Source organism: Aythya ferina (assembly GCF_964211825.1).
Source record: "Aythya ferina genome assembly, chromosome: Z".
NCBI lineage: Eukaryota > Metazoa > Chordata > Aves > Anseriformes > Anatidae > Aythya > Aythya ferina.
The window spans coordinates 42,324,840-42,341,909 of record NC_140299.1 but is presented as its reverse complement, the minus strand read 5'-3'; the positions used below and the strand labels follow the sequence as shown (position 1 = coordinate 42,341,909).

The 17,070-nt window shown below is 41.9% G+C and overlaps 1 protein-coding gene and 1 long non-coding RNA gene across 11 annotated transcripts in view; one reads left to right on the top strand and one right to left on the bottom strand.

Moving 5' to 3' along the window:
• Nucleotides 1–17,070, top strand: part of FRMD3 (FERM domain containing 3) — a 159,747-nt gene that overhangs the window by 127,135 nt on the left and 15,542 nt on the right. For all 10 annotated transcript variants that reach the window (XM_084505465.1, XM_084505471.1, XM_084505470.1 and 7 more), the window contains one exon: nucleotides 9,827–9,948. In XM_084505465.1, the coding sequence (XP_084361591.1) occupies nucleotides 9,827–9,948 (122 nt within the window). The remainder of the gene's footprint in view (nucleotides 1–9,826; nucleotides 9,949–17,070) is intronic.
• Nucleotides 413–8,793, bottom strand: LOC311427844. Its single transcript, XR_014687592.1, has 2 exons — nucleotides 8,140–8,793; nucleotides 413–2,966 (listed from the first exon to the last, which is right to left on the bottom strand). It is a non-coding gene; the product is annotated as an uncharacterized lncRNA (long non-coding RNA).

The window sequence follows — 17,070 nt, the reverse complement described above, 5'->3', positions numbered from 1 at the left end:
GGGATCCCTGTAAATGAGTAGGAGTCTTATGGTGTTAGCAGGCACAACTCCCATTTTGGGAATTGCTTGATAGAGGCCGCACAGTAAGCCTGTAGTAATTACAGCCATGTCAGTGAAAGACTTCTCTGGATAGTGAGAATTTAAACTAAATAATTGTTAGTGACTGCTCACATAATGCAAATGAGGACATATATTGCTTTGGATATATGTCAATGAGCAATCATGGCAATTGAGCAAGAAAGCTTTTTTATCTTCAGAGTATTTACTGACATGTAAAGTGACTTAGAGCTGGACAGCTATGTCCTGAGTTTACGTAAACCCTCAGCAACACTCAGTCCCTTCTTTTGACTTGCAGAAGGTGTTTTACTCAGTGTGTGTATCAGTGTGTGTTGTTATAAATTAGACCACACAATTTACAGGTCTATTGTAATTATTTTATTAATCAAGTAAGCAGACACAAGCAAAACAGCGCTGGGCGGCTGGGGAGTCTCCGCTCCGCAACAGCACACACCTTCCCTTTCCAGGGTAGCTATTTTATAGCAGTCGAGTTCCAGCTTATCGAGACCTATTGAACTGGCTGAGGCTGCGCAGTTTATTGTTGAGAGGGGGGGGTCGTTGTTCCTCTGCTGGTGTTCACACGTTGTGCTCGTATTCAGGTGGGGGTAATGAAGCGGCAGACAGGATGTCTGGTTTCACTCAAGGATGTGTATCCAATACTCCCTCCTGTTATCTGCTTGCTTTAATCCTCCCCTTTACCAAGGCCGTTAATTTGTACAACCTTATCTCTTCAGCAGTTTCTCCAAATTCCTCAAAGACAATGAACAAACCCCCCACTAATTTATCACAATCCCTCCTTTTTCTTTTTCTAACATATTTTGTTCATTGAATTTTTGCAATATTTGCTTGCTGAGCATTAAAGTTTCTGTGTCTTCCTTCTCCTGCTCAAGAAATTCATACTCAGCACGCACGAGCATAAGATGAGCTGCCTCTAATCGGCTTTTCACAATCGCGATTACTCGATTGAATATACATGGTCCAAAAGTCAGTGCTAATATTAATAACAACAAGGGCCCCGCTATGGTTGATAGCAGGGTAGTAAGCCAAGGTGAGTAATTAAACCAGGATTCATACCAATTCTGACGAGCTTCATTTTCCTTTTTGCGTTTTTCTAATCCTTCCCTCAATTTAGTCATTGTATCTCTTACCACCCCAGTATGATCTGCATATACACAACATTCTTCACGTAGGGCTGCACACAGTCCTCCTTGTTGTAAGAAAATCAAATCCAACCCTCTACGGTTTTGGAGTACCACTTCGGATAATGACCTAACCGATTTTTCCAGAGCTGTTATTGATTGCTCTATACGGGCCAGATCCTCATCTACGGCAATGCGTAGAGAAGTAAATTCCTGGCTTTGTTTTATCAGGGAAGCAATTCCAGTTCCTGCACCTGCAGCCCCAAGGGCCATTAAAGTGGCTAAGGTGACAGCTGTAATAGGCTCCCTCTTTACCAGATGGTATTCAGCCACTGTGTGATAGGTATACATATACTCTTCAGTGTGGTATAGAATCCTTGGTATAATGACCACCTGTACACAAAAATCATGAGATATGCTAAACAATTTTAAAGATAGGCAAGGAGTGACTCCCAACAATGAACATACCCACCTAGTATTATTTGCAGGAATTAACCATTTGTGTGTTTGGTCCATTTTTTCAGTGGCATGGCATAGATCATTTTTATCTCTTGGAACTGTGCCGATACATCTACCTTTTCCCGTAACTTGAGTCAGAGTTATCCCGATTTCCTGACCCCAACTGCACTTGGAAGGATTTGACTCATTTGAATATTCAGGCCTCCCCATATCTCCTATAGCTTCATAATATGGGGGCTTAACACTTACACATAGCCAGCATCCTTCAGTTATCTCAGGATTAGTTTGATTTAGTACCTGGAAACTAGCATTTATAACTTTCCACATACTACTCTCGGGTACAACCCCTTTCCTTTTTACAATGCTAGGAAGCAGTGTGGGAAAGGATAACTTTGTCGTCTTATTAGAAAACACTGTAGTAGGTTGTGCAGTCCCAGGTATCTTTACAGTCTGGGCAACCAAACCTTCCCCTAATAACTCTTTATTAGGCCCTACTACCTTGGATATCTCGGGTTTTTTCCTTCTTTATTAATATGAGTCCTCCCCTGTCAGTTCCAGGTTCCGTATACCTTATTCCCCACACTCTTCCCATGTTCCACCCTCTATCCGTGGGTTGGGTAACATTTAAAAAGAGATATTTACAGTTTCCACGTCCTCCCCACCCTTGCGGTGGAATGCACCCATATGGACCCCATTGGACCCTTAGGTATTTATCTCTACCGTATCCCGGTATCCAACTAGGGGCTATAGTCTCACAGCCCCAATAGCTGCAGTAATATTGATTAGGGGAGTTGCAGTACCCCTTTCCAGGATTCGAACTTGGGCACATATAAAATCCCATATATTCCCAGCATCGAGGCCTCGGGACCAGCTGACACAGTGTAGAAGTAAAACTTGGCCCCCCTGATGTTATCTGGGTTGCAATAACCTGTTGATCTTCGAATCGACTTAAAGTCCATTTAAAAGGTTGGTGAGGGTGGTGTTGAGTCGCTATGCAGGATGAAATCACTGCGAGAACCCCCAAATACCAATAGGAATGGCTGAGGCTCATTTTCTTTCCCCACTTATTCACTCCTCTGCCTCACTCGTCAGTTGGGTTGCAGCCAGCTACGAGGGTTTTAGTTCTTCTCGGCAGCAGTAGTGTTCTTCAGGGGAGAGCCTTTACCTTAACCCACGGTACCTATCGGGTTCGTCGCAATGTGAGCTTCAGGTCTTTGTTCCCTGGAGCGATCTCCCACTTCTCATCACAGATGGGTCCTTTAACACGGCTGGCATGTGTCCATCCTTTCTCCGCAGTTCGAATAGCCGTTTCTGTAGTAAGCAAAACAACATAGGGGCCTTCCCATTGTGGTGTTAATGTAACTTCTTTCCAAGTTTTTGTCAGGACCTTATCTCCGGGCTGTATCGTGTGAATTGCTATGTCCAAAGGGGGACGTTGCGCAATTAAACCCTTTTTCTGTAATTCCCTGCGTCTATTTATCAATTGTGTGAGGTAAGGTTTTAATTGATCATCTTGTAGGTGGGGATGATCAAGGGGTATCTCGAGATCATAAGGCATACCATACAGCATTTCAAAAGGGGAGATTCCCAGATCAGTCCTGGGTTTTACGCGTATACTTAGCAAAGCTAGTGGCAAGCACTTTATCCAAGAGGTTTTTGTTTCTAACATTAATTTAGTAAGTTGCTTTTTAATTTCACCGTTCATCCGTTCTACTTTTCCCGAGCTCTGAGGATGCCAGGGAGTATGATATTCCCATTTGATTCCTAAAGCTTTCATTGTGTCACGGGATACTTTTGACACAAAGTGCGGTCCCCTATCAGAATCTATTGCTTCTACAATCCCATATCGGGGAATTATGTTTTCTAACAATATTTTCACTACAGTTTGTGCTGTAGCCCTTGTCGTGGGAAATGCTTCAACAAAATTTGTAAGATGGTCTATAATTACCAGCAAATATTTGTATCTTCCTGTTTTGGGAAGTTCGGTAAAATCCAATTGAATTCTTGCAAAGGGTCGGTGGGCTAATTCTCGTCCTCCCGGAACCCTTTTTCTCATATTTTTAGCATTTACCCTCCGACAAGTCATACACCCATTAACAATTCCTTTGGCTATGTTATATATCCCTATACACATATAATTAGTGGCGAATTGATCTACTAACGCCTGAGCACCCCAATGCATTTGTTCATGAAATCTCCGTAGCACCCTCATAGCTACTGATTTTGGTAACACTTCTCATCCATCAGGTAGTACCCATTTTCCTTTTTCATTTTCTCGAATCCCCATTTTTGTCATTTTTTCCTTTTCTACAGTAGTAAAACAAAACAAGGGGAGGGGGACGTGCCCACCAGACCATAAAAATTTAGCTGGGCCATGCTTGTAACAGTTTCTATAAGGCGGACTCTCCTCCTCCGAACAATTACATTCAATCCCTTCTACTCCCCAGTCTTTCCAGCAATCATAGCATGGAAATTTCTTTAAATCCTTCCCCTTGCCACAACTCGGGCAGTCTGCTCTCTTAGTCACTTCATATATGCACATAAGGGCTGCTCTTTTTGCTTCCTGGTCAGCTAAGTTATTGCCTCTGATTTGGGGATTCAGCCCTTGCTGGTGTCCTTTTACATGCACCACCGCAATCTCCTTAGGCTCCCTGATGGCTTGTAAAACTTGGAGAATCAACTCCTGATGAATTAGTCCTTTTCCTTGTGAATTTATAAGTCCTCTCTCTTCCCATATTTTCCCGAAGGTGTGTATTACTCCATAAGCATATTTAGAGTCTGTATATATTGTTCCGCTTTTGTTCTTTAATAATTTCAGAGCTCTTAACATGGCATATAACTCGCAAGCCTGCGCTGACCAGCTTGGGCTCAGAGGGCCTGATTCTATTACCTCAAATGTTTTTCCGTTAACCAATGCGTAACCTGATCTTCTTTTACCCTCGACTACCCTTGAGGATCCGTCCACAAATATCTTTTCCCCTAAAGGCAATTCTACATCTTCCAGATCAGGCCTCAATCTCACTTGTTCTTCTATGTTTCTAAGACAATTATGTTCAGGCTGCTCATTTGGTTCACCATAAAGAAACTGAGCGGGGTTTTGTGCTGCAGTCGTTTCTAATGTTAATCTGGGTGATGATATTAGGATCCCTTCATATTTTAGTAACCTTGCATCCGTTATCCATTTTTCAGCTTTTTGTTGCAGCACCCCACGTATATTGTGAGGGGATATAACCTTTATTTCTCCCCCTAATGTAATCTTTTGTGCTTCTTCCACTAGTAGGGCAGCTGCTACCACTACTTGCAAGCAGCTGGGCCAACCTCTACTAACAGGGTCTAATAGCTTAGATAAATAGGCTACTGGTTTTTTACTGTCTGCCCATTCTTGAGCCAGTACTCCATAGGCAGTCCCCTCTGTGCTATTTACGAACAAGAAAAATGGTTTTTTTAATTCTGGACAGTTTAAAACTGGTGGATGCATCAGTTCTTCTTTTAATTTCTCTAATTGCTCCTCGTCTTCTTCTGTCCATTTTAGTAATCCATCCCTATTCAATTTGTTATATAGAAATTTAACCTTTCCACTGTAATCTTCTATCCATTGTCTACAATATCCAGTTAACCCTAACAGTTGCCGCACTTGCCTTTTGGTAGTTGGGGCCTTTATTCCTAGGATCCCTTTAACCCTTTCAGGATCCAGCCTTTTAGTTCCTTTATTTAGCAAATGACCCAAATATTTTACCTCTTTTTCTACAAACTGTAGTTTTGACCTGGACACCTTTAATCCCTGCGACCCCAAAAAATTCAATAGGCTAACGCTAGCTTGTCTTACAATGTCTTCATCTTTTCCAGCTATTAGTAAATCATCTACGTATTGGATCAGGGTTGTGCCCGGTACTCTGTTGTACTCTTGCAAAATTTGCTCCAGTGCTTGCCCAAACAAGTTTGGGGATTCTGTAAACCCCTGGGGCAGGACCGTCCACCTTAACTGCTGTTTTCTATAGGTGTCTGGGTCCTCCCATTCAAAGGCAAAATAATCCCTAGATTTTTCGTCCAGGGGGCATGCCCAAAATGCGTCTTTTAGATCGATTACACTATACCATCGGTCGTCTGGGTGCAGTTGGCTTAACAGAGTGTGTGGATTTGCTACCACGGGGAACCTAGTAACAGTTCTCTTATTAATTTCCCTCAGGTCATGTACCAATCTGTACTTGCCGTCTTTCTTTTTTATGGGTAAGATAGGAGTGTTAAAAGGAGACATGCAAGGCTCCAACAGCCCCTGCTGCAGCAATCTTTGAATCTCGGGTTTTAACCCTCTCCTACCTTCCTCCGAAAGAGGGTATTGTTTTATCCTGACTGGTACTTCTGGATTGTTTATGGTCACTTCGAAAGGCCTTATTTTCAATTTTCCTACACTTTCTGACGTGTACCAGACTCTAGGATCGATGTTTGCTTCATCTTCTACTCGGAGTGGGCATAATTTTATTTCTAATTTCTTTCCTATCACTTCTAATCCTATTCCTAATTCTATTATTAAATCTCTGCCTAACAAATTATACTCAGCTTCCGGTACTAGGAGCAGAGTCCCCTTACTCACTTTAGAATCTGATTCTATTATTACTTCTTTTATAACAGGGACCCCAAAGGGCTCCCCCTTTGCTCCGATTACCTGGACTTTTTCAGTGGAGGCCTTGCATCCAGTGGGCAAGGTTTGGACTGTTGATCTTTCAGCCCCTGTATCTATGAGGAATTCTACCTCCTCGCGCTGGGGACCCACTTTTAATTTTATCAAGGGCTCGGTCTTGTTTCGGATCCCCAGCAAATAGAGCCCCTGACACCCCTATTCGCTCTTAAACATCCTCTCATCCTCTTTTCTTTGCCTGCATTCTTTCTTCATGTGACCTTTCTTGTTGCAATAAAAACAGGTCACATTTTTTCGTTCTTTGCTACCTCTTTCCTCCGCCCTAGGTCTCCCATGCATCTGGTCGAACCTTCGATTCGGTTCAGCCCCCCTTTTTCCTTCTCGCACTGCTGCCACCACCATACGTACTTGATTTTTCTCCTTCTCTTCTTCCCTTCTAACATACACCTTCTGTGCCTCCCTTAACAATTCGTCCAGACCTCGATCTTGCCAATCCTCTATTTTTTCCAATTTCTTCCTAATATCTACCCATGATTTTGCCACAAATTGGGCTTTAAGTAATGCCTCCCCTATCGGGGTTCCAGGGTCTAAGCCACTATATAGTTGCAAATTCTTTCGTAATCTTTCTAACCATTCCGTTGGGGTTTCATCCTTTTTCTGTTGTTCGTTAAGAGCTTTGTTTATGTTCTGTCCTCTGGGGACAGATTCTCGTATCCCCTGAATTATGATTGTTCTAAAATCTTGCATATGTCCCCTGTGTATGGGGTCTTGATTATTCCAATTAGGCTGCTGCATTGGCCACTTTATGTCTGCAGCCGGCCCCTGCTGGTGTTGCTGATCCCAAATTTGCATCCCAGTACGCCTAATCATTCTTCTTTCCTCTGATGTAAAGAGGATTCCCAGGATGGATTGTAACTCTTCCCAGGTATATATATTTGGGCCTAAGAATTGGTCTACTCGTTCCGCCACTCCCAATGGGTCTTCTAGTAAACTTCCCATCTCCTTTTTAAAATCCCTCACATCCCCTGAATTAATGGGAACAGCCACGTATCCCATTCCTGGCTGGGGTCCCCCCATCGCTATTTCTCGTAGGGGATATAATCCCTCCCTTAAAGCAGATTTCTGATTTCTTGCCCTGCTTCTGGTTACCGGCCCCTGTGTTTCATGATCCGATTCCGTTTCTCCTGAATTTGCTAATTCGGGGAGTCCATTAAGGACAGGAGCCGTTGGTGCGGGCAGTGGAATATAGGGCGGGGGCGATGTCGGGACTTCTAAGTCCTTTCTCTTTTTATCCCGCCCTCCTTTTTCTTTTAGAGGATATAGATGCGTCCTTGTATCTGAATTTATCCAGAGGTGCGCATATTCACTTTCTTCCAAACTAAAGGGCTCCTTAGAGTTAACATAAATATTGAGGGCTTGGCATACCCAATCCTCAAAGGAGCCGAACGGGGGCCAGAAAACGCTGTCCCCTTTGATGGGCTTGTTGCCCCACACTTCTATACAATAATAAATCATTTTAACTTTACTCTTTCCCCGCCTAGAAGGGGAATCATCCCAATTCTTAATCATTTGTCCTAACGGACTATCAGAAGGAACAGAGGGTATCCCTACAGCATTGGATCCCTCCCTCATGGGGCCAGAAGGCTTACTTTTCTTCTGTCCCATCTTCCGGAGCACCTTCACACACACACACACAACGCTTCCCCCTTTTCGTGGCCCAGTCCCTCGCGGGAGGTGGGAACCGCACTACCGAGGGGTCCGCACTCGCTTCGTCCGCACTTGGACGTCTCAAATGTCGTGCTCCGGGATACCCAACCCCAACCGAACTGAACACCGGCCTATACTTACCCACCCCGTGGGTCTTAGTTCGGTCTTCGTGCACAAAGGTTGCCTGGGGTTTACCGGTTTTATTTGCTTGTGTCTGATTTTGGGTTCGTCGATGAAGGGCTCGAGCAGGAGTTTCCGTTTCTGGGGCCGCCGAAATCGGCGGGGCGCCTCCCCTAGAGGGATTCCTGATCAATCAGCCTTCATCCGAGTCACGGCACCAAATTGTTATAAATTAGACCACACAATTTACAGGTCTATTGTAATTATTTTATTAATCAAGTAAGCAGACACAAGCAAAACAGCGCTGGGCGGCTGGGGAGTCTCCGCTCCGCAACAGCACACACCTTCCCTTTCCAGGGTAGCTATTTTATAGCAGTCGAGTTCCAGCTTATCGAGACCTATTGAACTGGCTGAGGCTGCGCAGTTTATTGTTGAGAGGGGGGGGTCGTTGTTCCTCTGCTGGTGTTCACACGTTGTGCTCGTATTCAGGTGGGGGTAATGAAGCGGCAGACAGGATGTCTGGTTTCACTCAAGGATGTGTATCCAATACTCCCTCCTGTTATCTGCTTGCTTTAATCCTCCCCTTTACCAAGGCCGTTAATTTGTACAACCTTATCTCTTCAGCAGTTTCTCCAAATTCCTCAAAGACAATGAACAAACCCCCCACTAATTTATCACATGTGTGTGATTTTAAGTTGTCTGTGCAAACCTGGAATGTATTCTGTGGAACTTCAGTGCTGTTTCTGGGTCTGCTGCCTTTTTTTTTTTTTTTTTTTTTTTTTTTTTTCCCACTGTCGATTTTAGGACAGAGCCTAATTTGGGGAAAACTGAAGATAGATGAAGAGAACACAACATAAGCAGTATTCCTACACAATAGTGAAGGCAAAGCTATATACCATTTGAAGTCAAGGAGAATCCTCTTTCCTTTTTTTTTTTTTTTTTTTTTTTTCAGAAATAAGTATTTTTAAATGTAATGGTTCAGATTTATTGCAGTGTTCTTGTTCCAGGCCTGTGTCCTAGATAGCCCTAGATAGATAATTTATTCTTAACAGCCATTTTACTTTCTCAGTAATATGATTTTAGGCTAGTTAGCCGTGTGACTGAAGCAATTCAACAACATTCCTTACACTTTCCTGAGAAAGTTCAACACCTCCTACCAGGAAAGCCTGTTAGAGGCAAGTAAGACAAGAAAGAAAACGAGCCTGAGCACCTGGAGGCATGCTGTAGAGACAAAGTCTGGGGCATGTGAAAATGAAAGCTCTGTTTATCTGTTAACTACAGGGATAGAGTTCCAGCTTTACTCTTTAGTCTGCAGTGCTCAAGCTGTAACAAATCCTTCAACCAGTCCCAGAGGCAATGGAATAACATCAGCAAAATGATTTATATCCTCCCTCCCTTCCCTCTCCTTGAGGCCAAGTACTCATGTCTGCTGTGTGGTGTGGAGAGGAGCAACATACTGCAATACCACATGAGATGAGAAGGAGCCAGGCTTCATAAAAGGAGGTCGATCAGGACAAAGCCTTCTCTTATGTTCAGATATTGAAAAGTTTTTTATTGGCCAAGGGTGCAACATAACATTGCTGAAAGCAGGATGCAGAGCTCAGGGTCTATCATAATTTATGTAAAATGATTCCGAGGTGAGATGTGTTTATATGAAACTAGTTGTTTCCATGTGAATAAATTGATCCTGTTTTCCCTGTTCTTTTAGAACCAGCATTACCCAGAGTCGCAGCTCTCCCTCTCTGAACAAGCAACTCATAATTAATATGGAACCTCTGCAGCCTCTCCTTCCCTCTCCATGTGAGGAGGAAGAGGTTCCTTTAGATGAAGGTGAGTCACTTACCTGATTCCTGGCAAATGCTAACATTATGTATTAGAAAATACATGGGAAAAATATAAAGGTGTGTTGCTGACTCAGGGATATGGAAAAAAAAAAATAATTTCCGCTAGGAGTACGTAACTGAGGCTCTGTACATCACACTGAGAAATGATCTCCAGCTCAAAGAACTGTGCACAAGCCTCATGCAAAGTACATTGTGAGGAAAATTCATGCTATTCAGTTTCTGTTTCTAAAATCCTTTTTGTGATTGTGAAGTGAAAGGAACTTAACAGAAAATAAATAATCTCAATATAGGACCGTTTTACTAACCAATAACTGCAGATTATTGCTAGATATAGTGTTCATTTTGGTTCCCTTTTATATTTATTAATTTCTGTTCTAATGCTTGGAAAAAAAAATCTACTATTTTAATTCTATGGATAAAAAGGGATGTTATCAGATGATCAGTTCAAAAGCATTTTGTATAACAGTGATTTCCAAGTGTTAATTCCATGATATTTTAAAAATCACGTTGAATGTTGAATCTATCTTTCCGAAATGCACTCATTACAAATAATGGTATGAACATCTTAGCCAGTTTAAGTGAGGATAATTGCACTGTCCATAACAAAAAAAGGAAGACAACTAACTAAACAAAATCTACCAGTGGTTCTTACTTGAGATATAATAATTGAATCATTTCAGACCTTGGGAAATACAATATTTACTGCTGGTTTATTATGGTCAGTTCTTGGGAAACAGAACAGCTGAGTGTTTTGCAAGTGAATTTATTTCCATGGGCGTATGTTCTGAGTTTCATTTCATAGTGGTCATATGTGACACCCTGTTCTGTTCATTCTTTGGAGTTTCATCACCAAAATGCTGTAAGAATAGGATGAATTAATTGTCTGTGTACTTGGATTATAATTATTATTAGTAAGAGCTGATGACAGGTAGTTAATTTTAACAGTTACTTATTTACCTATGCTCTGACATACCTGTATCTTGTGAGAATTCACTTTCTGGAAGCCAAGTATCAAGCTACTGTGTTCCTGCTAAGCATTTCCCACCACTGAAGAGTAATAACAGCTTGATGCTTGTTCTATACTTACAACCCTAAACAGTGAAATCCATTTCTGGAAACTGCTGACTAATCATTGCTGTATGCTCACCAGGGAGTGCGGCTATGCTTCAAATACATAGATTACATAAATTGGAAAGTCATGTTTCCTTTTAGGTGAGCAGATTGTTCTTCTACAATTCAATACAAATATTTGTTGTTGAATTTTCTGTTGAACATGTTATGTATGTACAGTTAAATACCACCAGCTGCTAAGTAACAGTTCTTAGCTCTTGTATGGTATTACCCTGCAGTGAGCTTGACTATATTGTTCAAACTACAGATTAAGCTGATCTTGCAGCTCGGACACTGATGCTGCAACCTTCTCCAACCTCCCCACGTGCACTCATGCATCCTTCTGCTCTAGTTTCCCATCTTCTCCCTTGCACCAGCACTAATCACCTCAGAGTGAGCTGACACAAGGACTTAAAATATTAATAATAATAAAAAGCCAACCCCTAACTGTACAGAGCCCCAGCTCTTGCTGGCTCAACCTTTAAGAGGCTCATCAGGGAGGACCAGTCAAAGTGCTTTTTCAAGGCAAGGGCAGGAGCAAAAGTTTGTCAGCAGGGGAGGGGAAGGCAGCTGGTCCCGGGACTGACTGAACCACACTGGCAGACTTTATTAGGGTTCTACACGTGTAAAACAGCCTTGGTATCTCTCTAGATGTTGGGGCCTGAGGTTGGGGCAGACAGTCTGGGGGTGCTTTCCGAAGTGCCTGTAAATGCTGCTGAGCACAGTGCAGCCATGCCAGAGGCGGCTGCAGGGTGGGTCTGCTCTCTCTGGGCTGTGTGGGTTGGCTCATGTAGCTTCCAGCACCCATGCACATACTTCTGCAAGGTGTGGCCACATGCGTGTGATGTTCCAGCTGCTGATGGCAGAGACCTTGACAGGGCATTGCACTGTGCTGCATAGGAAGGGCCAGGCAGCTCATTGGCAAGGCTGACAAGAGCACTGTCACCAGAGCATGCCTTGGGCAGACTCAGAGCAGTGTACAGTTTCCTCTTTTAACTGAGCAAAACTTATTTGTTCTTAATTTTATATCAGCTTCACATATTATGAGCAAATTGCATGGCCAAAAATACAATGATTGTGGTGTTACCCTTTTTAATTGCTCTCTTGAATAAGCATCTCTGCTCCTTAAACTGCTGGAGAGATTAATTCTGAGTTGGCTGTGTCTGAAGGTATGAAGCTGAACAAACAGTAAATGCTGGGTAAGAGGGAAGATTTAGTGTCAATTACTCTGATGTTGCTAGGGAACAAGTTACTCAGAAATGATGCCAACAGAGTCTGTAGGGGATTGTGAGCAACCTGCCTTGTTATCCTTAGGATAATACTTTTAGATGGGAGGAAAAAAAACAAAAAACAAAAAACACGATGCAACCAAATATTAAAAAGCAACTATAACCCAGCCATCCTTCCTTATGAAATGTCAACTTTACAAATCTACTCCATCTGTCATGCTGAAGGGAAACTGTTCTCCAAAAATCCCAAATTGTCCAGTGGATTTGCTGACATATAAGAAAGTGTATGCTCACTAAAGAATGGTCATCAACAACTGCTCTCTGTGGGAAGAAGGATACTAGATGTCTGCAACACATTACAGTAGTTTTTTTTTTTTTTTTTTTTTTTTTTTTTTTTTAGCAGTTAGCACTTACGTAAGAGGTTTTGAAAACAGGCATTTGTTAAACTGGCAGCAAAAATATCTTGAGCTTGTCTGTTGATGTCTCGTTGCTCAAGACGCAATTCTTCATTCTGCCCTTACAGGCTGTACACAGGTGTCCAATTATGAACTTAAACAGATTTGAATTAGTATTCTTACTTAAGCATAATTGTTTCCTTTTTAAAATCACAATTACACAGCTGAATTAGCTAGGAGGCTGGACACCAGACAGTATCTCTTTTACCAAATTAGACAGTAAGTGTGCCAATTGGTGAAAGCTCAGAATATCTGCATTTTAGATGTCAGCTTTATATAGTATTTGGCTTCTGTGTATAACACTTGCACCCAAATGTCAGTGGATTTCAGAACTGGGATTCAGGATCAAGGAGCTGATGCCCCACTGATGGTGCAGTCACTTTCAGATGCCAAGCCCAATGTGTAGTATCCAAATTTGTCTTAGAAAATGGGGTTAAGAAGAGCTACAAGACTGATGATGATGTATTTCATAGAATTATTAAGATTGAGAAAGACCTTCAAGTTCATCTGAACTAACCATCACCCTACTATTCCTTGTTTTTAACAGTTTTGTGACAGCATCAGGAACTAGCCAGAAATTCTTAATTTGTTGATCAGTTAAATTGTTTGATCTTTATGAAAGCCCTGAAGAAACCCTCTAATTTGCAGTAGACCTGCTGCTGGAGTATATTACAGCTAATGCATTTTTAAAATTCTTTGAAGACATGATTTTCTCAGGATTTCTCAGGTTTTACAGGGGAAAAAAAAAAAAAAAAAAAAAAAGAACAGAAAACAATATGCCTCTGGATTAATGTTTTTATAGACTTCTTTCTGGTAATGATGACACATTTTATATCATTTTAATCACATCCTGTCTTTAACTTAGTTCCACCTGGTTCTAACAGATATTTGTTGAGGTATTCTAAGGAGATGAACTATCTCCAGAAATAATGGTAATATTTCCTTTTTTTTTTTTTTTTTTTTTTTTTTTCTCCTTGGACATCCTGAACATTTTACTTTTGTTCCTTTGTCCACTGATTTTTTTTGTTCTTCTCTGTGGCCTGATCTGTGGCTTCATGCACTGTCTGATGTCTGTATTTCATTTACAGAAATTGAATGAGACTCCAGACTATTTTTTTTTAATAGCTGTTTTGTGCATTAGCATCACAGCTTCTGACATCTGATTATTTCCCTCTAATGTTGCTCTGTCTTTGTGTGGTTCTAGCACCTGAGCTTCTCAAATCTCTACCACGTTCTTGCAGTATGTGCTTCCCTTCTCCACTTTGATATGTCTGTCTTTGGAAAACTAATGCCTTAGGTTTTGCAAGTCAGTTCTCAGATCTTCGTGGATACTGCTTAAAATTCTTCATGTTTTCCTTGTTATTGACTTTTGATTTCTTTCCTAGGAGCAGGAAAGAGGTATAGTAGTGTACAGATAAAGCATAAAATGACTGACCTGCATAAAGGTTATTGCATGTAACTGAATTTAGTACGTATGAGAGGTCATTTTTACCTTTTTTTACTGTTAAGATGTTCTACCATAAAGATGTTCTTTTAAAGGCACTCTGCTACACAAGTTTCACCTTTATCGAGGAGTGTTTGCAAAATTTCTTTGTCACAGATGGCCAAACTAGGTCCTTTTGAATGAATATTCAAAAATGTTCATTTTTGAAATGAAGGAACTGAAAGAAAAAAATGAAAGAAAATAATGAAAAAATGAGTGAAAGAAGTGGAAGAATGACAAAAATGAAAGAATAAAATGAATGAAAGAAAAAAAAGTGCATTTTTGAGATGTTTATTTTTGAAAGAACCATTAGGTTCTTTCCATGTTCCCTATTCATTAGAATATGTTTCACCACGGTTCAATTGAACACGTTAGATTTCTTTTGGTGTTGCTGTAGTAACTGTGTGGGTGCCTTCTTCCACTGATTTGGTGATGTAGATTAGTTCTTTTCTTGATCACCTGGCAATTATTTTGAATTTGGTGATTATTGTCTTTGGATTTCTCAGCATCAGTTGCAAGCAAGGTTTCACCTGAGTAGTTCACTTCCCCAAATTAAAAACTATATCTTTAATACACATTAAGATATGTTATATTAATAATATCTCTAAGACTCAGAGGTGTGGTTTTGCTATGTGATGAAAACTTCTTCTAAGTCATTTGATATACGTGTATTCAGGTTTCAAACAGGAATTGTTTTCTTGGTGACATTAACTTTTGCCTTTGGAGCAATCAAAGTGGAAGTAGCATGCTTCAGTGATTGGTTGGTCTACCTCAAACTGTAGTTTAGAAAAGAGATAGACGATTGTACGGACTCATTCTAAATTCCTTCTGGTTAAAATTCATGCTCCTTAATTGCTCCTTAAATGCTCCTTAATTTTTTCTTCCCCATAGAGTTCCACACTTTTTAGATGTCCTCATTGAGCTGGATGACATTTTTAATATATGTATTTTTTTTCCGTATGAAGATGTATGTCTATGCATCTGAGTTGTGTATGGAGAGCTCTTACCATTTATTCAGTAGCTGTCTGTCAATAAAAGATGTGTGCTTGACAGATATTCATTGCTACATAAAAATTTTCAGTGACTATGTATTTTACTAAACTTACTTTTGTGTATCACAGAAGTATAAAATACAACATTGATGGCAATTACCTGGCATTAACAATATCTTTCCTTTAAAATATGGAGTCTTTCACAGAATTGCTTGGAGATGGCATCCATAAAAAACTGTTCCAAAACCTGTCCAGGGACAGAGGTGAGACTGACTGGGCTGTAGTTTCCCGGATTCTCCTTCTTGCCCTTCTTGAAGACTGGAGTGACATTGGCTATTCTCCAATCTTCAAGCACCTCTCCTGTTCTCCAGGACCTTTCAAAGATGATAGAGAATGGTTCGGCAATCACCTCTGCTAACTCCCTTAGCACATGTGGATGCATCCCATCGGGACCCATGGATTTGTGTGTGTTGAGCCCACTCAGACACTCCTGAACCACTCCTTTGTCAGCAAGGGGGGAGATCCCCACTTCCCAGACTCTTTCTCCTCCCTCCAGGGTCAAGGAGTCCCCAGGGGGAGTCCTTGAAGCAAAGACTGAAGCAAAGAAAGCATTTAGTATCTCTGCCTTTTCAGCATCTCCCGTTACCAGGAGACACCCCCCTCATTCAGCAAGGGACTCACATTATCCCTAATCTTCCTTTTACTGTTTACATACTTAAAAACAAAACAAAACAAAAAAACACCTTCTTATTATCTTTTATCTCTTTTGCAAGCCTCATCTCTAGGTGGGCTTTAGCCTTCCTTGTTGTGTCCCTGCAGGCTCTGACAACACTTTTACGCTCCTCCCAAGAAGACAGGCCCTTTTTCCACATTTCATAAACCTTCCTCTTCCTTTTGATCTTATCAATGAGCTCCTTGCTCATCCACGCAGGTTTCCTGCCCCACTTTCCCAATTTCTTACTCTTAGGGATGCATCGATCCTGAGCTTGGAAGAAGTGCTGTTTAAATGTAGCCCAGCTCTCACATGCACCCTTGCCTTCTAGCAACCTAGCCCATGAGATACTCCCAAGCAGGCCTCAGAAGAGGTTGAAGTTGGCTCTCTGAAAGTCCAGGGTAGCAATCCTGCTTTTAGCCTTATTTCTTTCACCAAGTTCCATCTTGAACTCTACCATCTCATGGTCGCTGCATCCCCAACTGCCCCTGACCTTCACATCCCTAACAAGCCCATCCCTGTTGGTAAGGACAAGGTCCAGGAGCATCCCCGTCCTCATCAGCTCCTCCACCACCTGCGTCAGAAAATTGTCTTCAATGCATTGTAGGAATCATTTGGACTGTGTGTACCTGGCCGAGTTGCTTACCCAACAGACGTCTGGAAAATTGAAGTCCCTCACGAGAACCAGTGCCCCTGATCACGAGGCTGCTACCAGCTGCTTGTAGAAGGCCTCATCGACTTCCTCCTCCTGATCTGGTGACCTGTAGTATACCCCCACAACAGTGTCCCCCATACCAGCCCACCCCTTAATTCTCACCCACAAGCTCTCCACTTGTCCATCACCCACCCCCAGGTGGAGCTGGGTGCACTGTAATTGCTCCCTCACATAAAGGGCAACCCCACCCCCTGGCTTCCCCAGCCTGGCTTTCCTAAAAGGACATAGCCCTCCACGACAACATTCCAGTCGTGCGAGCTGTCCTACCACGCCTCTGTGATTGCAACGAGATTGTGGTCTTTGTTGCATCCAACAAATATATGGGAATGAGCTACTGTGTATGTCTGGTTGTCTGTCTGTGTGTGTGAATTCTGTAAGCTTCAGTTCCACAGCACAGGCATCTGGAACTTCT